Source organism: Podarcis cretensis, assembly GCF_951804945.1.
Source record: "Podarcis cretensis genome assembly, chromosome: 2".
NCBI lineage: Eukaryota > Metazoa > Chordata > Lepidosauria > Squamata > Lacertidae > Podarcis > Podarcis cretensis.
Genome location: NC_137171.1, coordinates 126,350,098 through 126,373,954, shown reverse-complemented (window position 1 = coordinate 126,373,954; position 23,857 = coordinate 126,350,098). Strand labels below are relative to the sequence as shown.

Below are 23,857 nucleotides of genomic sequence, written 5' to 3'. Positions count from 1 at the left end.
GGCAGCCCTGTTCAGGGAAGTTTTTAACGTGTGATTTTACTGTATTTTTGGTTTTTATGGAAGCTGCCCAGAGTGGCTGGGAAGGCCCAGCCAGATGGGCGGGATATAAATAATAAATTATTATTATTATTATTATTATTATTATTATTATTATTATTCCACTACCTCCCGCAGTTTGGTCAAACTCATGCTGGTAGCTTCAAGAACACTGTCCAACCATCTCGTCCTCTGTGCTCCCCTTTTCCTTGTGCCCTCCATCTTCCCCAACATCAGGGTCTTTTCCAGGGAGTCTTCTCTTCTCATGAGGTGGCCAAAGTATTGGAGCCTCAGCTTCAGGATCTGTCGTTCCAGTGAGCACTCAGGGCTGATTTCCTTCAGAATGAATAGGTTTGATCTCCTATAGTCCATGAGTCTCCTCCAGCACCATAATTCAAAAGCATCAATTCTTCGGCGATCAGCCTTCTTTATGGTCCAGCTCTCACTTCCATACATCACTACTGGGAAATCCATAGCTTTAACTATACGGACCTTTGTTGGCAAGGAGATGCCTTTGCTTTTTAAGATGCTGTCTAGGTTTGTCATTGCTTTTCTCCCAAGAAGCAGGCATATATTAATTTCGTGGCTGCTGTCACCATCTGCAGTGATCATGGAGCCCAAGAAAGTAAAATCTCTCACTGCCTCCATTTCTTCCCCTTCTATTTGCCAGGAGGTGATGGGACCAGTGGCCATGATCTTCGTTTTTTTGATGTTGAGCTTCAGACCATATTTTGCGCTCTCCTCTTTCACCCTCAAGAAAAAGTTCTGCTGGATTTCTCAGAGGCCTTTAATACCATTGACCACAACAACCTCCTGGAACATGTAGAGGAGCTGGGAGCTGGCGGCACTGTTATGCAGTGGGTCCGCTCCTTTCTCCTGGGTCGTATCCAAAAGGTGGTGCTGGGGGATGAGTGTTGGAACCCTGGGCTCTCACTTGTGGGGTGCCACAGGGTTCCATCCTCTTCCACATGCTGCTGGGAGAGATCTTCAAGGGGGTGGGGTGGGTGTTCATCAATACGTGGAGGTGGTGGAGGAACCAGTGAAGGTGGTGGAGGAACCAGTGAAGGTGGTGAAAGTCCTGTGTGAGTGTCTGGAGGCAGTTGCAGGATATATAGTGGATAACGGATTGAGGTTGAATCCTGACAAGACAGATGTACTGTTTTGGGGGACGGGGCAGGCAAGATTGTAGAATTCCTGGTTCTGAGTGGGGTAACTGTGCCCCTGAGGGACCAGGTGTGCAGCCTGGGAGTCATTTTGGACTCACAGCTGTGCATGGAGGCACAGGTCAATTCTGTGTCCATGGCAGTGTCTACCAGCTGCCTCTGGTATGCAGGCTCAGACCCTACCTGCCCGCAGACTGCCTTGCCAGAATGGTGCATGCTCTAGTTATCTCCCGCTTGGACTACTGCAATGCGCTCTACGTGGGGCTACCTTTGAAGGTGACCTGGAAACGACAACTAATCCAGAATGCGGCAGCTAGACAGGTTACTGGGAGCGGCCAAGACCACATAACAACACCAGTCTTGAAAAACCTACACTGGCTCCCAGTATGTTTCCGAGCACAATTCAAAGTGTTGGTGCTGACCTTTAAACCCTAAGCGGCCTCGGCCCAGTAGACCTGAAGGAACATCTCCACCCCCATCGTTTTGCCTGGACAATGAGGTCCAGCTCCGAGGGCCTTCTGGGGGTTCCCTCACTGTGAGAAGCGAAGTTACAGGGAGCCAGGCAGAGGGCCGTCTCAGTAGTGGCGCCCGCTCTGTGGAAAGCCCTCCCATCATATATCAAAGAAATAAACAACTACCTGATGTTTAGAAGACATCTGAAGGCAGCTCTGTTTAAGGAAGGTTTTAATGATTGATGTTTTCATGTATTTTTAAATATTCTGTTGGAAGCCACCCAGAATGGCTGGAGTTAATAATAATAATAATAATAATAATAATAATAATAATAATAATAATAATTTTGAACTAATTCTTCAGTCATGCTTCTGGGGAGTCTTCCTGCAAGCTGACCACTGCGTACACAAGGGTTTTACAAACCTGGGTTTCCATGTCTTTTTGGAAGATAACTGCTAAAGACATAGGAAAAACAATCATTGGAAAACAAATAAACATATATATTTATTTATATAAATAAATAATAATATATATTTATGAAGGCAACCCAGTTTAGGGAAGTTTTTTATGTTGATGTTTCATCGTACTGATACGGAAAAGGGGGGGTACCTTCCCTCACCCCTCCAACAGTCACCAGAGGTCCGAGGCGATGACCTCAGAGGCACCCGGCCCTAGCGACCCCTCGTTCCCCCACACCGTTGCACACGCACCACACTATACCCCTGGCCCTATAAGCACAGCGTTCTCTCTCTCTCTCTACCTGTACGGGCGAAATAAGCCCACCATTTTCCTGACTTTCTCTCCCTCCATTCATAAAACTGTCAGACCGTAGCTAGTTGAACCCTCCATACGCTACAATGGCCGTGTTCTATCCAATCAGAACCATGCATTCGCCCTGCAGAGACCAGCTCAGCGAACTCTTGCACGCCTCATTTAACCTCCTGACAAGCTGCTGACGGCTCCCCGCTGCGAGAACAATGGAACCGAAACCAGCGACCTCGTAAACCTGTCAAACTCTTGCTACAATGTATCCAGTTCATTTCCCTTCTCAATCTCCAATACGCACTTGACCAGCAAGGTATTAGAACTTTGGAAAACAATATAAAATCAACCATAACTCTGATCCCCTCCATCTTGGAGTCATTCAACTCAGTTCTCTCCAGACTCCATGATGGTACCCCCAGAGCCATAATCCTCAAACCGACAGGTCACGTACTCAGGAAGACCCTAATCCTGTCAGATGGTTCTGCCAAGCGCTTCCTCCGGGCAATGCCAGGTGGCAGTCGATGCATATCAGGACTATTGTTTGACCATCACCGGTACTCGGGAAATGTTTATCTATGCATATCCTTCGCTCTGCATATTCCCCCTCCCTTCTTCCTCACTCTGCATATCTCCCCCCTCCCTTCCTGAAAATGCTAATCCTCATAACCCCACCTTTCTGTGATGTATTCATGAGGTCACCCGCGAAACCCAACCTTCCCATAATATATTCATGACGTTTTCTGCACTGTATTCTGGGCCTTGGAGGGAACTTTTAAAAGTTTATGTCGCCCCATTCTCGGGGTTCAATCTCATCTTGAACCTGTTGCGCAATAAATTCGGATCTCCGCATCTTGCTCCGTCTCCGGCAGAACTCATTTCTTCCGCTAGGACCCGCGGACTTAGTCCGACGAGCTGGGTGGCAGGGCAACTCCGCACCCGGAATTTTACCGTAACATTTGGCGCCCAACGTGGGGCCGTGCAGTTCTCCCGTGTTGCTGACCGGGGGCCCCGAAATCTTCAGCCGGCTCCGGGCCATTTTGCCTGGGAAGATCCTTTGGACCTCCGGCCATCCTCCGGGTGGTAATCGAACGTCCCCAGGGTTCAGCCAGGGAGCAAAGGGAATCCGGCCGGCTTACTCATCGATCCCAGGATCTCCGTAGAAGACACGTGAGTATAGGAAAAGTAAATCCAGTGCACTGGTGGGAAGGGGGTGGAAATCTCCTGGCAACTGAATTCTCTGCCCTCCTCTCTATCGCTCCTTCTCGGCTGTCTCTTGGTCCAATTGGTGAGAGAGACCGTGGACTGCTGCTCGACCCAAAAGGGGGGTTCTGAGCTCTATCTCTTTCTCTATATTTCTCCAATTGGGAGCCCGAAAGTAAGACGGAGAGACCCGACTTGAAAGATAGCTGACTCTCCGCAACGGGTATCCCAGTTGAAAGCAAGGGGTTGGAGTTCTTTTTCCGAACTTCCCGAGCGTCCTTTCTAGGGGGCAGGAAGTGGTCTTGCTTTCTATCCTAATCCCAGCCGCACCGGTCGGGCTACGTACCACGTGTATCGTAAGCCCGCTTCCGAAAGCAAGGGGGATTTTCGACCCGAAATTCTGTCCAGGGACCACCCGATCTGGCACCGCACGGCGCGGGCATTCAGTAGGGCCCCTTTTCCTGAGATTGACGATAGGTAGGAGGTTGCCAGGAGGGATAGCCCATGAGGAATTGGGCGGGATCGGCAGAGTGGAAAGGGACCCCAGGTTATTGACTAAGGAAATAGGAAGGAAATATAAGGAACCGGATAGCTAGAGCTCTTAAAAAACCCACTAAGGAAGTTGCCAAGCGACGAAAGACGCCTCTTTACTATAAATCCCTGTATTAAGTATACCAATCTCCTAGATATACCAATCCTTACCGACCCCTTCTCTTCCCTCCTTTCTGTCTAGACTCGCGAAAAACATAAAATGGGTACCCAGGCTTCCAAACACGAGCGGGCTCACTCTGGGAGGAAGGCTTCTAGAAAGCCATCTAAGTCTCAGAAGGACCCTGACTCTCCTCTCCAATTTGTCATCTCCTAATGGAAGATGATTCCTGGCCACAAACTATTATCGAAACAAAAATTAGAGGACCTCTGCTCTGAAATCTGGCCCGCCAGCACCGCCTCCGCCAAGCCCGAATTGCGTTGGCCGGCAGGGGGTTCGTTTAATGAAGAGCGCTTGAACCACTTAAAGAAGTACTTGATGGAGGAAAAACCCCGTCAGTTGGAATACCTGGCTACCTTTGAGGCCGTAAAGGGATTCCTCCAAGCCCCGAAAGGGACTACATCCTACCAGCTACCTATATTAAATCCCGGACGGCAGCCCATGCCCCCCCCTTACGAAGGGCACTCCGTAGACGATGATGTACAGCAGGCTCTGATTCCCTTTTACTATAGAGGACCACCACCACCTAGTAGTAGCTCAAGTAGTGATGAAGAAATGGGGAATGAAGCGGCACAAAGCAACGAGAACAAAAGAGTCACAAGGCTACAGGCTAAAAAGGACCAGAAAGACCCCGGGCAGGCCAAAACTAAAATCCCCCCCTCAACGCTTCGCAACACAGTTGAGGACCCCGTCCAAGCCAGAAAGAACCCTCTCCCCTCAGAACCTTGTGAGCCTACAGCAGAATCCCTAGATCACAGTACAGGAGCTCCAGGAACTTCTGATCAAGTAAGCTCTACCGTGAGCTCTACCGCGGTCCAGATGCCCCTAAGGGCTTTGCCGATTCCACCTCTCCAACCTGATGGACCCCTGCGAATGGTTTATACACATCAACCCTTCTATACCTCTGATCTCGTAACCTGGTCAAACCAGATGCCCTCTATGAGGGACGACCCCGACAAATGCCACCGCCAAATCAGCGCCATCTTTTCCACCCATAACCCCACCTGGCCAGATGTCCATGTCCTTCTGAATGCCCTCTTTAATGAGGCAGAGAAGGCAGACATTCTAACTAAGGCTGGGGAAGCAATAGAATCACCCGACTACCAGAGGGGACGGCCCCAAGGATTGCAGGCTCTCACAGCACAATGCCTCCGAGTAGAACCTGCATGGGATTACAACACCACTAATGGGATCTGGTACTTGAACCTATTTAAGAAAGCCATTCTGGACGGCGTAAAGGCTGCCGGACAACGCACCGTTAATTGGACCAAAGTCCAGACGATAATGCAGGGACCAAACGAACACCCATCTGATTATTATACCAGATTGGTTTCTGCCATCAAGACGTGGGGAGGAATAGACCCCGAAAATCCACAACATGAAGTAATCGTTAAAGGTTTCTTCAAGGATCAGGCCTGCCCAGACATTAAAGGTAAAGGTAAAGGTACCCCTGCCCGTACGGGCCAGTCTTGACAGACTCTGGGGTTGTGCGCCCATCTCACTTAAGAGGCCAGGGGCCAGCGCTGTCCGGAGACACATCCAACCTAACCCAGGGGCACGTTAACCACCAACCGGAGGGCTACACTCCGCAATTGCATCCGAACCCAGGAGACCACCAGGAGCTAGACCATGGACCTTTGTCCCTTTCGAGAACTTACAGCTCGACTTTATCGATCTGCCCCAATGTCAGGGTTTTAAACACGCTTTGATTATAGTGGACCAATTTTCCTCATGGGTGGAGGGATTCCCTTGCCGAAAAGCTACCGCATCTGTAGTTGCTAGGGCTCTCTTACAAGATATTATTCCCCGATACGGAATACCTCGCCGCCTAGACAGCGACAGGGGAACTCACTTTACTGCCGAAATAGTGCAACTAGTGGCCAAGGCCCTCCAAATTAGGTGGGACCTCCACACACCCTATCACCCACAATCCTCTGGCCAAGTAGAACGAATGAACCAAGAAATAAAAATACAGTTGGGAAAACTTTGCAACCTTACGGGCCTGAAATGGGTCAATGCACTCCCACTGGTTCTTCACAACATACGTAGTGCCCCAACTGAACGTTTAAAACTCTCCCCGTTTGAACTTTTATTTGGGAGACCCCCTCCAGTCTACAACACTCTATTCCCACTCTCAGAGCTTGAGCTGGGAGAAGCAGAACTTACAAATTATGTCATTCAGCTCCAGACACAGCTACAACGCCTCCACCAGTACGCCGCCATTGAAGGACAGAACCTTCCCATCGACGTCCAAGCTCACTCCTTCCACCCTGGTGACTGGATCCTCGTCAAAGTCTACCAGAAAGAACCACTCCAACCCGCGTGGGAAGGTCCCTACCAAATACTCCTGACATCGCCAACCGCCGTGAAAATAGGTGAGACAGGTTACTGGGAGCGGCCAAGACCACATAACAACACCAGTCTTGAAAAACCTACACTGGCTCCCAGTATGTTTCCGCGCACAATTCAAAGTGTTGGTGCTGACCTTTAAACCCTAAGCGGCCTCGGCCCAGTAGACCTGAAGGAGCATCTCCACCCCCATGGTTTTGCCTGGACAATGAGGCCCAGCGCTGAGGGCCTTCTGGCGGTTCCCTCACTGTGAGAAGCGAAGTTACAGGGAACCAGGCAGAGGGCCGTCTCAGTAGTGGCGCCCGCTCTGTGGAAAGCCCTCCCATCATATATCAAAGAAATAAACAACTACCTGGCGTTTAGAAGACATCTGAAGGCAGCTCTGTTTAAGGAAGGTTTTAATGACTGATGTTTTAATATATTTTTAATATTCTGTTGGAAGCCACCCAGAATGGCTGGGGTTAATAATAATAATCCATGATCACTGCAGATGGTGACAGCAGCCACGAAATTAAGAGACGCCTGCTTCTTGGGAGGAAAGCAATGACAAACCTAGAAAGCATCTTAAAAAGTAGAGACATCACCTTGCCAACAAAGGTCCGTATAGTAAAAGCTATGGTTTTCCCAGTAGTGATGTATGGAAGTGAGAGCTGGACCATAAAGAAGGCTGATCGCCGAAGAATTGATTCCTTTGAATTATGGTGCTGGAGGAGACTCTTGAGAGTCCCATGGACTGCAAGAAGAACAAACCGATCCATTCTTAAGGAAATCAGCCCTGAATGCTCACTGGAAGGACAGATCGTGAAGCTGAGGCTCCAATACTTTGGCCACCTCATGAGAAGAGAAGACTCCCTGGAAAAGACCCTGATGTTGGGAAAGATGGAGGGCACAAGGAGAAGGGGACGACAGAGGATGAGATGGTTGGATAGTGTTTTCGAGGTTACCAGCATGAGTCTGACCAAACTGCGGGAGGCAGTGGAAGACAGGAGGGCCAGGCGTGCTCTGGTCCATGGGGTCACGAAGAGTCGGACACGACTAAACGACTAAACAACAACAACAAAATAATAATAATAATAATAATAATAATAATAATAATAATAATAATAATTTTGAACTAATTCTTCAGTCATGCTTCCTGGGAGTCTTCCTGCAAGCAGACCACTGCGTACACAAGGGTTTCACAAACCTGGGTTTCCATCTCTTTTTGGAAGATAACTGCTAAAGACATAGGAAAAACAATAATTGGAAAACAAATAAATATATATATTTATTTATATAAATAAATAAATAATAATAATATATATTTATGAAGACAACCCAGTTTAGGGAAGTTTTTTATGTTGATGTTTCATTGTGTAAATAAATAATAATAGTCACACATACGTATATACGTATATTATTTAAACTACACAAATAATTGTAATAAATCAGCACGGCCCCTGCGTCTTATGACTGCCTCCTTATTACCTAGCCCAGTCTTAAGCAGACATGGATTATGTCCTCCTTCTTCTTCTGGCCTTTTTGAGGAGCCAGGAAGAGTCTCCGTAAGACCCTCAACTTAACTCTATTAAAATGATACAATAACAAAAGTAAGTAAGGGGAAATAAGTGTGCAGCTGCCACCCTGCTCTGGAGGGAAACATAAATCCATCAGCTCATACACAACTAGGAAGCCCCCCACTCCCGCCCCCATTTCCACTCTCCGCTGGGGGGAGAGAGGCGACTTGGGGGGAGGAGGGGCCAAGAGCAGGAGGCCAGAGGCAGCGCCATCTCTTCCTGTTTCCATCCCAACACAGGCAAGGGCTGCTCTGCGAACGTAGCTCTAGAGGCGCGCGCCTTCGACAAGGAACCCGAAGTGTCTATAGGTCGGAAGTTTCCAGGGGGCCCAAAGGACCCCTGGGAAAGTGGGAGGTTTTCCGAAGGGGAGGAGGGGTGTGGGTTGACTCGTTCCCCCCACCCCCCTACTCCGCTTTATTTTGGGGGGAAGGACACCGGAACAGCGAGCAAGGGAGGCGGAGGTCCAGAGAGGACAAAGAGGTAAGGAGGCTGCGGGGGGAAAGGGGGCGATTTAGGGGGAAGGGAAAGAGGAGAAGACAGAGACCCCTCCCGGGAACAGAGCCATAGCTAGGGGGGTGGCCAGCCGGGGGTGGCGGCTGTTTTTTGCACCAGGTGACGCCTCCAGCAGGGCGCCGTTGAGGATGTCTTTGTGGGGACGCAAATATCCCCAATTTGGTCTTTGACTCGGGGGAAATCCAGCCTAGTTTCACCCCTGCCCGCAAAAAAGCCCCTCTCCTGGGCCTCATAAGCAGGGGCTCCGATCCCCGCAATCCTGCTGCGAAGCGGGGGCCCAACACCTGCAGGGATTGCGTGGCAGGATCTCCTTTGCAGCCCCCCACCCACCCATGTTTCTTTTTCCTGGGGGTCCAGGAGGTGCTCAAGGCCCCCGATCCATGCAATCCAGCTGCCATCTCCTTTGCAGCGCCCTCCCCTCCACACGCAAAACAAAATAAAAGAAAAAAAATTCCTTCCAGTAGCACCTTAAAGACCACCTAAGTTAGTTCTAGGTATGAGCTTTCGTGTGCATGCACACTTCTTCAGATACACTGAAACAGAAGCCACCAGACCCTTCTATATAGTGAGAAGGTGGGGAGGGGTATTACTCAGAAGGGTGGTGGGAATGGGTGATTGGCAGATAGCTGTGATGAGCCTGTTGACGACTCTTAACGACTGCAATAGGTCTTACAGGAAAAAGCAAGGGGTGAGAAGGTGAAAAATGGCTTTGTCATGTATAATGAGATAAGAATCCAATGTCTTTGTTCAGACCAGGTCTCTCCATGGTTTTAAGTTTGGTAATAAGTTGCAATTCAGCAGCTTCTCTTTCCAGTCTATTTCTGAAATTCCTTTGTAATAGAACAGCTACTTTGAGATCTTGTATAGAATGTCCTGGGAGATTGAAGTGTTCTCCTATTGGTTTCTCTGTCTTGTGATTCCTGATGTCAGATTTATGTCCGTTTATCCTTTGGCGTAAGGTTTGGCCTGTTTGTCCAATATAGAGAGCTGAAGGACACTGTTGGCATTTGATGGCATACACAATGTTAGACGATGAGCAATTAAATAGTCCCGAGATGGTATGTGTGATGTTGTTGGGGCCAGTAATGGTGTTGTCCGGGTGTATGTGGCAGCAAAGTTGGCATCTGGGTTTATTGCAGGCTCTGGTGCCAGTGTCCGTGTTAAGTCTGGTTGTAGTATTATTGTGGGTTAGGAGTTGTTTAAGATTGAGTGGCTGTCTGTAGGCAATGAAAGGTCTTCCTCCCAGAGCTTGAGAAAGAGAACTGTCATTGTCCAGGAGAGGTTGTAGATCTCTGATGATGCGTTGTACTGTTTTAACTTGGGAGCTGTATGTGATGACTAGAGGTGTTCTGTTATTTTCTTTTTTGGGTCTGTCTTGCAGCAAGTTCTCTCTGGGTATCAGTCTGGCTCTGTTGATCTGTTGTCTAACTTCATCTGCTGGGTATTTTAGTTCTAAAAAGGTTTGCTGTAGATCTCTTAGGTGAGAGTCTCTGTCTGTAGAATTGGAGCAGATGCGGCTGTAACGTAGTGCCTGGCTATATACAATGGACTGTTTGGTATGTTTGGGATGGTAGCTAGAGGCATGTAGATATGTTTGTCGGCCAGTTGGTTTACGGTATAAGGTGGTGTCTATGCGCCCATCCTGTATTTTTATAGTAGTGTCCAAAAAATGTATTTCTTACATAGATTGATTCATTGTTAGGTTGATTGTGGGGTGAAAATCATTGAATTTCTGGTGGAAGGTGTCCAGGGTCTGTTGACCATGTGTCCAGATGATAAAAATATCGTCAATGTATCGCAGATACATTCTTCAGTGTATCTGAAGAAGTGTGCATGCACACGAAAGCTCATACCTAGAACTAACTTAGTTGGTCTTTAAGGTGCTACTGGAAGGAATTTTTTTTCTTTTATTTTGTTTTGACTATGGCAGACCAAGACGGCTACCTACCTGTAACCCTCCACACGCGTCTCTTTTCCCCGGGGGCTCAAGCGATGCTGAACTGCCCCGCACCCCCTGGGCTCTCTTGCCTGAACTGAAACGTGATGCCCACCAAGGGGGTCCCTACGAGGACCTGCTATCCCCAAGCAGCCCTGGATTTGATCCCAGGACCCAAACATGACGCCCTCTGCCATGCCCCCCTGGCAGGAATCCCTCGAAGTACTCCTGCGCCTTGAGGGAGAGACGGAGTCCACGAAAGGGTTAAAGGAAGTGAAATAGGGCTGGATAGAGACCCCCCTCCCTCTCCCGCCTCCCTGCCCGTCTTGGGAGGCTCCTCCAGATGGAGAGGTTGGTGCGCCCGGGAGAGATTCGGCGCAGAGGGCGAGGGGTGAGCGGTGCCAAGGGGGTTTCTGGGCGCAGGGGAGACTGTGGGGCACAGGGGAGCAGGGCAGAGGAAACTGGGGGGCTGAGGGAGGAATGGCAGCATCCCTGGGAGATAGAAGCCCAGTCGAGCAGAGAGGGAGAGAGGGAGGGAGACTCTTCCTTTTGGAGAGATGTCACCATCCTTGGGCAGCGGAGGAGGAATCTCCAGTGGTGGGTCTGCATTGGCTTCTCCCTCCTGCCCAGGAATCTGCCACTCCTTCAAGTCAACCGGAGAGAGAGAGTTGTCCCTGATGGTGGGGTTTTTCCCACTGATTTCCCCCACCTTTCCCCCCATGGAAGCTCCATCCTCTCCCCACTGATCCTCGAAAGCTACTGCATGGCTGGCTGTGGGCTGCCTTATACCAAGTCAAACCCTTGGTCCACCTTGGAGAGCAGAAGAGAGAAAAAGGTGGAAGGTCCTGGGAGGGAGGGGGGAGGCCTTCTCCAAAGCGGCTCTTTGCTTCTGGAAGCCCCGCCCAGGAAGTAGCCAGAGACCTCTTCCTCTCTCTCAGGCTCCCATCCTTAAGTGTTTCCACTGCATGGTTCATCAGTGGTGCTGGTGCTGATGATGTATATATACCAATTCAACAATGTGGGAGAAGGATGCTATAGAAAGGCTTTCAGGGTTTATATATAAGTATATCCAGAAGGCATTTCTTATTAGTTTTATTTATTGTAGGCAATGTCAGAGTGAGATACGATCTATCAGCATCCATAGATCCATAATCCGTCCCAGTCTGGGGCATTTCCATGATAGACAATATCTGTGGCTGGAGGCTCTACACTCAGGGCTGTACATCTGCAGGCCTGGAATTGCCAGTAATACAGGCAAGGGTTGGGAACTTGCCAAATTTACAGACTGTATGTGAGTTTGTGTGGGGGGTGACTGTTTACAGCAACCGTGTAAGTTTCTCCATCCGTAACTTTTCATGAGCCGATAATGCGGTAGGAATTCCAAAATAACTACGCAAAATCGACAAAGATAATGGAGATTGCGAGTCTTCCTGCTCCACAGTCCACATCCTCAGCCTGCAGCCCACACATGCTGAGCTCATAAACCTTTTATTAACGGGACACCAGCTCCTTTGTTATACTTTCTTCAACACATGAATATTTTTGAATACTTTTCCAGTGACGTAAACAGCACTTCCATTTTACTTATTCTGCACAGGAGAGAATCTGATCTGCAAGTCTGAGCTCAACTCCTTCTTTGAAACAGAAAAATACAGAGACTTTGAGAGGTAAGTCCTTCCTCTTGCCCGGGAGACTGTATCTTGTAGGTCTCGTTTCAGTTTGTGGGAACATGAGAAATGTCCTGCTGGATTAGGATCAGGGCCCACCTTGTCCATCATCCTCTTCTCACAACGACCAGCCAAGGATAAACCCCCCAGCAGGGCCAAGAGCTGTCTCCCCACTCAGGACTCCCAGCCCCTGGGATTCAGATGAATAATTCCTCCGTAGGGGAGGGGGACTAATAGCTGGGAACTGAAGGACTGCTACTGAAATGGTGGGTGGTTCTGAGAAGGTGGACACAATGGAGCTGCCTCAGGAAGTAAATGGTGCAGGATTAGGGAATGTGTGCAGTTGCTTGGAGTGTATGAGGAAGATGTTACACATCACGGAGGAAGGAGGGAACAATACAGATATTTAGCTTTTTCAGAGGAGGAGGAAGATGGAGAAAGTGTGTCCCCCCAGATGTTGTTCCAGTAGAACTCCCATCATCCCTGGCCATTGGCCATCCTTGCTTGGGCTGATGGTGCTTTGAGTCCAACCACATCTGGAGGGCCAGAGGTGTCCCACCTCAGCATAGATGGTTCCTCTAGGAGCTCAGACTCACTTGGGAGGTCCAGGTGGGTGTGGATACCAAGGGTTACTGAGACACATTTTCAGGGATTATGTTTGATGCCTAGGCTCCAAATCCAAGGTGCCCACACTAAATGAAGGTTTTGATGATACCCTCAAAGAGGTCTGGTTTATATTCCAGAAGACGGCCAACCAGGGAATAGATGTGAAGGTTCTGAACTGAGTTACAATCAAGATTCTGAGTTACAGTTCAGGCTGAGAAATGGAGGCAGGGATCCTAAATGTCATCTAAAAATGGTTTCCCCCTCAGGCTCTCTTCTGGTGGAAGCATCTTTGACTGCACCTCCTCTCTCAAAAGTCAGATTCTGTCCTTCCACCCCTTTTGTTGACATCCATCTGCCTCGAGACACAATGTAGAGTCTCCATGAGGTTGAAGTCAAACAGGGGTGTTAGAAGCACAGCCGTGACCCCCGCAGAATACAAGCCTGGGCAGTGTGTGTGTAGGTCCTGGGCTGCCTACACGACAAGGCCATCGTCTCCAGCAGGGTGGCCCCGTTTAAAAATGCACAAATCCGGACAGAGTTGTTGAGCTTTTTAAAAATACAAATTCTCCCCAAAAGAAGCAGCTTTTGAGCTTTCCTGATGTTTCCCACCATAGAAATCTTCGGAATGTAATGGAGTCTGCCAGGCTTCCCTGTGCCGGCTTGAGCCTCAAGCTCTCTTCCTGGCTCCAAGCAGAGTATTGCAGCAGCGGTTTTGCCTTGTGTGGGTGATAAATCCCAGTCTGTACACAGGCTTCTTGCTTAATCTAAGAAGGCTTTCTTATGTACAGAAAAATCATCATAAATCACCCCGGAGAACGGGCGGACATTCTCTCCGGCTCAACAGCTAAAAGCGAAAGTAACTCGCACGCAAAGAAAGATTCCCGTATGTGAACAAAACCAGGCCTTAGGATGTGAGACGTCACACAGAACTGTTTAACCCTGTAAGTTCTGGTTCTCCTCACAAGAAACGGCAGCCTTGCCATACGTCTGGGTGGACCTTTTGCCGATCTTGTGAAAATCCTCCTCGATTCCCGGGGGGGTGGGGAACAGACCTATGGCAGCCCTACCTTCTCAACCTTCTTGATATGGTCCAAAGGGAAGCAGAGCAATATTTTTGGCCCCAGCTTGGCCCCAGGAGTTACCGGAAGGAGGCGTAGAAGGACTCCACCCAACATGCTGCAATGTATTTGGACCTGTAGAAGCTCCATATAAAGCACTCAGGAGTCCAGCTGTGTTGCAAGGAGGGCTTTATTCCAGCTGCAGTCCTGTAGCATCATAAAGTACCATAAATCAGCCTTCTTACATACAGGGGAGAAGCCATTGTGGAGAAGTCAAGCATACCTCTGTATACAAGCTGGCTATAGACCAATTAGGCAGCGCACCATCTCTTGGGATGCTGACTCCCCACATGAAACTCAGTCAGCATTTCCACTTAGCATAGTGTTAACTCCTTGATACCCACAACACTCCAACACAATCGTCTTAAGGACTCCACTCTCAATTCGTGTAGCGTTTACTGCTTAGCCTCTTCTTTTAGGATCAGAGTTCTTCGTCTGCTTCTTGGCCTCCCTTCCCAGGTTGATGAGCCTCTCACTTCCCTCTACGGCACTTGCATAAATCACTTGCTTGACCGTTGGACTCACTATTGGTCTCGTCTGCTCAATGTGCCAGAGCCTGTCATCACATGCAGGGAAGGCCCCGACTCACCAAGGGATTGAATCATAGAATCATAGAGTTGGAAGAGACCGCAAGGGCCATCGAGTCCAACCCCCTGCCAAGCAGGAAACACCACCAGAGCACTCCTGACATATGGTTGTCAAGCCTCTGCTTAAAGACCTCCAAAGAAGGAGACTCCACCACACTCCTTGGCAGCAAATTCCACTGTCAAACAGCTCTTACTGTCAGGAAGTTCTTCCTAATGTTTAGGTGGAATCTTCTTTCTTGTAGTTTGGAACCATTGCTCCGTGTCCGCTTCTCTGGAGCAGCAGAAAACAACCTTTCTCCCTCCTCTATGTGACATCCTTTTATATATTTGAACATGGCTATCATATCACCCCTTAACCTCCTCTTCTCCAGGCTAAACATGCCCAGCTCCCTTAGCCGTTCCTCATAAGGCATTGTTTCCAGGCATTTGACCATTTTGGTTGCCCTCCTCTGGACACGTTCCAGTTTGTCAGTGTCCTTCTTGAACTGTGGTGCCCAGAACTGGACACAGTACTCCAGGTGAGGTCTGACCAGAGCAGAATACAGTGGCACTATTACTTCCCTTGATCTAGATGCTATACTCCTATTGATGCAGCCCAGAATTGCACTGGCTTTTTTAGCTGCCGCGTCACACTGTTGGTTCATGTCAAGTTTGTGGTCAACCAAGACTCCTAGATCCTTTTCACATGTACTGCTCTCAAGCCAGGTGTCCCCCATCTTGTATTTGTGCCTCTCATTTTTTTTGCCCAAGTGCAATACTTTACATTTCTCCCTGTTAAAATTCATCTTGTTTGTTTTGGCCCAGTTCTCTAATCTGTATGCTACGAACATACCCATAAAAGCCTTTTTTGTTGCTTTTAACCTCTCTAGCAAGCCTGAGTTCATTCTGTGCTTTAGCTTTTCTGACTTTGTGTCTACATGTGCTGGCGATTTGTTTGAATTCCTCTTTGGTGGTTTCCCCCCTTTTCCATTTTTTTGTACACATTTTTTAATCTTAACTCAGTTAAACTCAGTTAAAAGTTCTTTAGATAGCCACCCTGGCTTCTTTAGGCACCTTCCATGTTTCCATCTCATTGGTATTGCCTGAAGTTGTGCTTTTACTATCTCCCTCTTAACAAACTCCCAGCCATCATGAACTCCCTTTCCTTTTAGTATTACTGTCCATGGGATCTCACCCAGCACTTCCCTAAGTTTTATGAAGTGTGCTTTCTTAAAGTCAATAAATTGAGTCCTAGTATGCTTGGCTGCTCCTTTCCGCTGTATAGTAAACTTCAGAAGAGCATGATCACTCGCACCTAATGATCCTTCCACTTCTACCCCACTAACCAGGTCATCAACATTGGTTAGGACCAGATCTAAAATGGCTGTTCCTCTTGTTGCTTCTCCCACTTTCTGGACAATGAAGTTGTCTGCAAGGCCAGTGAGGAATCTGTTTGACCTTATGCTCTTGGCTGAGTTTGACATCCAACAAATATCCAGGTAATTGAAGTCCCCCATTGCTACTATCTCCCTTCCTTTTGCATGCTTGGCCATCTGTTCCAGGAAGGCATCATCTATGTCCTCTGTTTGGCTTGGGGGTCTATAGTAAACTCCCACAATGAGGTCCTTGTTATTCTTCTCTCCTTTCTTGTCTGGTCTGTTTCTCTGAAATAGATTGTATCCCTCCATTCTTACATTCCAATCGTGTGACTTATCCCACCAGGTTTCAGTGATGCCTATTATGTCATATTTAGTTTGCTGTACCAAGAGCTCAAGCTCATCTTGTTTATTTCCCATGCTTTGTGCATTAGTGTACAGACATTGAAGTCCATTAATCATTCCCCCGTGTCTCTTATTTAAGGATTTTTTCCTCCCACCACTAGGTCTGCGTGCTGTTTTCTCCATTTGGTCTATGACATTTGGATGATCATCTTCATCAACTGATAGACTCCTACCTTCAGGAGCACTGTTTCCCTCCCCCACATTAGTCAGTTTAAAGCCCTCCTGATGAGGTTTCTGAGATTTTTGGCAAAAACATTCCTCCCAACCGTTGTGAGATGCAGCCCATCGCTTGCCAGAAGTCCATCTTCAAGAAACTGCAGTCCGTGATCAAAGAATCCAAACTGTTCCTGTTTACACCATTTGCGAAGCCAGCTGTTCACTTCCACTATTTTTCCCTCTCTCCCTGGGCCACGTCGTTCAACTGGGAGGACAGATGAGATGACAATTTGTGCATTTATTTGCTTCAATTTCCTGCCCAGAGCCTCGTAGTCTCTTTTGATCTTCTGGAGGCTATTGCTTGCAGTGTCAATTGATTGAGACCCATCAATTATCCTCAACTGGTTCAGTTGGCCTGTCAAAGCTTTTCCTGGGTTGTGTCTGCTGTTGCATGCTGACAGCTTCTAGGACCCACAGGTGAGAGTACAGGTTGGGGATTAATGGTGGAACAATCACCCCAGAAGGAGCCCTATATGTCTCCCACGAGAGGTACTATCCCAGCCCCAACACCCTATGACATAATACTATTAATGTATTTGATATCTCAGGAATAAATTTGTGTCTCCAGCAATAAAACTAATAGCTTCATCCTATGAATGAATCAGTGCTAAATATGGAAGGCTGAAGTTTCCATTAAGTACAGTTATATATTGATGTTTAATATTGAGCTTCTTCAGTGTGACACAGATTCCGCATTGAAATAGAGGAGGTACGTCCAGGAGTGAGGCAAATGGAGAAATGACAGTGAGAGAGGCCTGGGCAGAGAATTTACACTAGGATAGTCCTGTGTCAGAAAACGGGAACGAGGTCAGGTGGCACATCATAATTATAAATACTAATTGGGATGAGTGCCAATTGAACTTGATGTGTGTCATATTCCTTTGTTCTCTCCCTTGAAACCCCAACAGGATTTTGTCTCCCTGCACTCTGAAGCAGACGATGGAGAAATCAGGCAATAATTCTGGGGGGCCATCTGTAAATTCAAAAGGAATAACAAAGAAACCATTTGAATGTATAGAGTGTGGAAAGAGCTTCTCTCATAGTGGGAAACTTCGACGACATCATCAAACTCACACAGGGGAGAAACCATTTGAATGTATAGAGTGTGGAAAGAGCTTCAGTCAAAGGGGACACTTAAGACAACATCAACGAACTCACACAGGGGAAAAACCATTTGAATGTATAGAGTGTGGAAAGAGCTTCAGTCTAAGGGGAAACCTTAGAATACATCAGCGAACTCACACAGGGGAGAAACCATTCAGATGTATAGATTGTGGAAAGAGCTTCTCTAATAGTTGGAAACTTCAACGGCATCATCTAACTCACACAGCGGAGAAACCATTCAGATGCATGGAGTGTGGAAAGAGCTTCAGTGATAGTGGACACTATAAACTTCATCAACGAACTCACACAGGGGAAAAACCATTTAAATGTATAGAGTGTGGAAAGAGCTTCACTCAAAGTGGACACTATAGACTACATCAACAAACTCACACAGTGGAGAAACCATTTAAATGTATAGAGTGTGGAAAGAGCTTCAATCAAAGTGAGAAACTTCAACAACATCATCTAACTCACACAGGGAAGAAACCGTTTAAATGTATGCAGTGTGGTAAAAGTTTCAATAAAAGTGGACACTATAAACTACATCAACGAACTCACACAGGGGAGAAACCATTTGAATGTATAGAGTGTGGAAAGAGCTTCAGTCAAAGTGGATACCTTAGAATACATCAGCGAACTCACACAGGGGAAAAACCATTTAAATGCATAGAGTGTGGAAAGAGCTTCAGTCAAAGTGGACACTATAGACTACATCAACAAACTCACACAATGGAGAAACCATTTGAATGTATAGCGTGTGGAAAGAGCTTCAGTCAAAGTGAGAAACTTCAACAACATCATCAAACTCACACAGGGGAGAAACCATTTAAATGCATAGAGTGTGGAAAGAGCTTCAGTCAAAGTGGACACTATAAAGTACATCAGCGAACTCATACAGAGGAAAAACCATTTGAATGTATAGAGTGTGGAAAGAACTTCGCTGATAGTGGGAAACTTCGACATCATCAAACTCACACAGGGGAAAAACCATTTAAATGTATGGAGTGTGGACAGAGCTTCAATCTAAGTGAAACCCTTAGAAAACATCAGCGAACTCACACAGGGGAGAAACCATTTAAATGTATAGAGTGTGGGAAGAGCTTCAGTCAAAGTGGAAACTTAAGACAACATCAACGAACTCACACAGGGGAAAAACCATTTGAATGTATAGAGTGTGGAAAGAGCTTCAGTCATAGTGGACACTGTAAACGACATCAACGAACACACACGGGAAAAACGATTTGACTGCATAGAGTGTGGAAAGAGCTTCAGTTGAAGTGAAAACCTTGGAACACATCATCAAACTAACACAGGGGAGAAACCATTTAAATGTACAGAGTGTGGAAAGAGCTTCTGTTGAAGTGGACAGTATAAAATTCTTCCGCAAATTCACATGGTTGAAACGCTTTAAATGTAAGGAGTACGGAAAGTAATGCGGGTAACATCTTAAAATAGTAGAATACAAGATGCAGTGTAATGTTAGTGAGGGGTGTGTCATCTGGAGAGCTGGTGGTGAATAATGGTGGGCTGAGTGTCACATGGTTTTTGGTCTTTGGTGGAGAGATTGGAAATGTTCATGTGGAAGTGTAGAAGGACAGTTTGATAGACTTTCTTACTCAGGAATTTGCTGATTTTTGGGACTTCCCATTGGATCAAGATGATTTTAAAATTGTGACTGCCTTTAGACTCGGAAGAGGAGGGAGGAAAGAGAAGAATAGAATAAGAGACTGTTTGATTACCCTCCGATGTAAAGAAGAGAGAGACAAAATTTTGGGCTGGGAAAAGGATCACCAATACTGGATGTAGCAAACCTATCCTATGGACTGGACAATTTAGTGAAACCAACAGAAGTAGAGCAACTACAGGGTGCACTTGGAGGAAAATCAAAGTAACCACATCATGGCACTGCAAATATTAAGCTGGAACATTAATGGTTGTAACTATCCCGAGAAAAGACGCAGAGTCTTTCATTTATTGAAAAAGGAACAATTGGACTTGATTTGCCTACAAGAAACACATGTGACTAGGCTACATAGGAAAATTCTGAGCAATAAAAGATTGGGACAAGAATTTATTTCATCAGACAAAGTTAAAAAAAGAGGAGTAGTAATCTATGCAAAGGGGAGCCTATCACCGAAATTTATATTTAAAGACGATCAAGGAAGTCTTGTGGCAATTGAAATTCAATCACAAGGAAAGAAATTTCTAATTGTAGGCATTTATGCACCAAATGAGGGAAAATCGGAATTCTTTAAGAAGCTGCATGAGACTCTGTTGGACTATATGGATTACAATATAATTTTGATGGGGGACATGAATGGAGTGGTTTCTACAAATATGGATAAGGCACAGAGACAGGTAGTCTTCAAGTCAGTACATCGTGACTGTCTCAATCGCTGGAAGAATCCGTCAGTGGGCGTTTCCTGAATTTCTTCCAACATAGAAGTTCTTTCACACCCAATCGACGCCTGCCTTCTCTGCGCGAAAGCTTTCTGCGCAGAGTGGGCTTCCTCAGAGGAGGTCCTGTGCTCTCCCCGCTGGCTTCACTGGAAGAGTCCTGGAGCCTTCTCTCCGCAGCTCCCTCGGACTCCCCTTTCTCCCTGGCGTCACGTCTATCTCCTTCCCCAGCGGAAGCTTCCTCTCTCCCTTTGCTGGTTCCCTCTCCAGCATCATTAGGGAGCCTCAGCACCACCCTTGGCTCCGATGGCAGTTTCCTGACATCCACCTCCCTCCCAGGGCCTCCCCACCCCCGCCTTGTTTCTGGGCGGTGAAGCGGGAAACCCCTGGAACGAACTATTCCCTCCCTCAGATGATTCAAACATCGTTCTCCACCTGCTGCTGTCTCTGTCCTCTGGCCAATCTCCCCAATCTGAGTCCTCTTCCTCTGATACCTCCCTTCCCTCTCCCTCTGAAGGAGGATACCCCATAAATTCTTTTTCATCATCCGTGGTCCCAAATTGCTCCTCCCAAAATCTTTCCAACGGTTTCGGTTTCCTTGGAAACCGGCGATGAAACTCCCCCAGCAGACACTCATCCCTTATCTCTCCTGCAGGGACCCACGTGTTTTCTGACTCAGGCTCTCCCTCCCAAGCTACCAAATATTCCACCTGCCTCCCCTTCCAACTTGAGTCAAGAATTTCCACTGCCTGACCACTGAGTTCCCTCTCCTCCACCTCTGGGTGACTGGGGATCTCTCTCTCTCTCGCCCCGGAAACTCTCTCCCTTCTCGGTATGGTGAAAGTAAAGACCGGTGGAACACTGGATGCAACTTCATGTTGGTTGGCAGTTTGAGCCTGAAAGCCACAGGATTCACCTGCTGCGTTACCTCAAAAGGTCCCAGTCGCCTTGGCCATAATTTTTTACAACCTCCCTTGAACGGTAGCCCTTTGGTTGACAACCACACCCGGTCCCCAACCCTTATGGTCTCCCCTTCTCTGCGGTGCTTGTCTGCCTGCCTCTTGTACTCTTCCTTGGCCCTCTCCAGTCAAAACAAAATAAAAAAAATCCTTCCAGTAGCACCTTAAAGACCAACTAAATTAGTTCTAGGTATGAGCTTTCGTGTGCATGCACACTTCTTCAGATTCTTCAGTGGTATTTTTTTATTTTGTTTTGACTATGGCAGACCAACACGGCTATCTATCTATAATTGGCCCTCTCCACACAAACTTCTTCTTGCTACTGAGACAATCGGTGATAGGTGCAGTCAAGTGCGCGAAGTTATTGATGAACTTCCTATAGAAATTCGCAAACCCCAGGAACCTCTGCACGTCCTTCCAGTTCTTAGGAGTCTTCCATTCCAGCACCGCCTGCACCTTGCTTGGGTCCATGGCTAAGCCCTTGTCTGACAACCTGTAACCCAGGAATTCGACCTCTCGGGCATGGAATTGGCACTTCTCCAGCTTCACCCACAACTGGTGCTCCTGCAACCTCTTCAGCACTTCTCTGACATCTTTTACATGCTGTTCCTCATTCTCCGAGTAGATCAGGACGTCATCTAGGAAAGCCACGCAGTTCTTGTACAAGAGGGACCCCAACACGTGGTGCATGAACGATTGAAAACATGCAGAGCCCGATTGTAATCCGAAGGGCATAACTAAATACTCAAAAGCCCCCAGGGGGGTGAACATGGTGGTTTTCCATTCATCCCCTTCCCTTATCCTAATTAAATTGTACGCCCCTCGAAGATCCAACTTGGTAAAAACCTTTCCCTTCCTTACCCTGGTCAAAATGTCATCAATTCTGGGCATTGGGAAGGTCACCGGCTCCGATATCGAGTTTAACCTCCTATAATCACAAATCAATCTAAGTTCTTTTGAGTCTCTCTTGTCCACAAAGAACACTGGACTGCCCCCCACCGCCCTCGATTCTCTTATGAAATCCCTCTTCAGGTTCTTGTCGATAAACTTCCGCAACTCCTGCATTTCTCTGTCCGACATGGCATACAGCTTACCCACTGGCAGCTGAGCCCCTGGGAGTAGGTTGATTTGACAGTCAAAGGACCTATGGGGGGCAGCCTATCCGCCTCCTTCTCACTGAAGACTTCTTTCAAATCAGCGTATTGTGGCGGCACCCTCATCTTTTCCTCTGCCTCCATCTCTGCCACTCTGGCTACGGCCATCCTCGGGGTCTCCCCCCCCCCCCGTGGCAGTGTTCTACACAGTGAGCTGACCCAAAGGATACTGTGCGCTGGTGCCATCCCACTACCGGATCATGCAGCGCCAACCAGCTCATTCCCAGTATGATTGGCGGCCCGGCCAGTGTGGCTACATGAAATGCAATTGTCTCAGTATGCCTGGGAGGAGTTTGGTGTGTCACTTCTCCCCCCAGGAGTTCCCTCCCATCTATGGTCGTTACTTGCAAGGGGCGCTCCAAAGGCAACAGCTGGAGTTGGTGCTCTAGTGCAAAGTCCTTGCTAAAGAAATTGCAGGAACTGCCTGAGTCCAGCAGTGCCTTCACCTTAATAGGATGTCCGTTGGGAAGCTCTAGCTCCACCTCTATGGCTATGGCTGACCGGGGGGGTGTCTGGTTTGGGCACTCTTACTGGTTGTTTGCCTGGCTGCTGTGCCCGCTGATCGGCAGCCAAGCGCTCTCGTTTCCCTGCTGTGAATTCCCCTACCTCCTCACTGCCCGCTGCCCCCACCATCCCTTGCCAAGCCTTTCTCTGAGGGCACACCCTGGCAAAATGTCCCGGCTGTTGGCAGAGAAAACACTTCCTGGTCGTTTTCCCCTCCTTTTTGTGCACCTCGCCGGAGTTTGAAACCCCCTGCGCGCGCACCTCCAATTTCCATTGGCTCCTCTGGCTGGGAAGGTGGCGCCGGCATTTCAGGAATCTGGTTGTCATGCCAACGCTCTGCTCTCCCTTCCCGCCTCTCTAAAGCCCGCGCCTCTTGTTGTATTCCAATCGCCAGCGCCATTTTGGTCAGCTGATCCACCGATTGCGGGCAGGGCGAGCGGGAAAGTTCGTCCTTAACCCAAGGGGCTAAGCCTTCCTCAAACAGCATCTGAATAGGTTCCCAACTCACTTCCCACCCAAGTTTGTGGATTAGCATCGAAAACCGCACCCAGTACTCTCTAACTGATTGGCTCCCTTGCTTGCAAGCCATCAGTTCTCTGTGCGCCACGCTCTGCTCCACTTCACTCGAAAACGTGATCCATGGCGCTAAAAAACTTCTTCAGGTCTTTTAAGGCAGCATTGTCCGATGCCATCAAGGGTCTAACCCAATCCCTGGTGCCGTCTTGAAGAGGCCCTATCACATAGGCAACTCTTGCACCATCGTCCACAAAATCATCATACTGCAGTTCCAGCGCATACTGCACCTCCGTCTTAAAAGCATTATAGTCCCTCAGATCGCCCCCAAACTTGTGCACCAGTCCCGGTACCTTCCTTGCAATGGGGGTGGGTTTCCCCTGAGCATCCTGAGACCGCCTTTCGTCTAGCTGCGCTGCTAGTAAAGCCAGCTGTTGCTCCAAATCTCTGTTTCTCTCCTCCAGAGTTGGTCCTCCCCTGGCTCCCTCTCCGGCGCCTGCTCCTCCTCCGGTCTGACTCATGATGTTCCCTCCGCACAAACAACGTCAAAGACTGACGGATGGCTGAAATGGGGTATGGGGTTGCTTGTGCG

At 48.0% G+C, this 23,857-nt stretch overlaps 2 protein-coding genes across 7 annotated transcripts in view; both read left to right on the top strand.

Moving 5' to 3' along the window:
- LOC307208566 (uncharacterized protein) overlaps positions 1 to 19,023 on the top strand; it is a 31,867-nt gene extending 12,844 nt beyond the window's left edge. The window contains exons 1-4 of one of the 6 annotated variants that reach the window (XM_079963291.1): positions 8,038 to 8,711; positions 10,891 to 11,071; positions 12,278 to 12,347; positions 17,543 to 19,023. In XM_079963291.1, the coding sequence (XP_079819417.1) occupies positions 17,574 to 18,983 (1,410 nt within the window). In that variant the 5' untranslated portion in view covers positions 8,038 to 8,711; positions 10,891 to 11,071; positions 12,278 to 12,347; positions 17,543 to 17,573 and the 3' untranslated portion in view covers positions 18,984 to 19,023. The other 5 variants (XM_079963290.1, XR_013835192.1, XR_013835191.1 and 2 more) reach the window with 5 other exon arrangements.
- Positions 1 to 23,857, top strand: part of LOC307209893 (uncharacterized protein) — a gene marked incomplete at its 3' end in the record, with an annotated part of 57,053 nt that overhangs the window by 10,071 nt on the left and 23,125 nt on the right. The window lies entirely within an intron of this gene.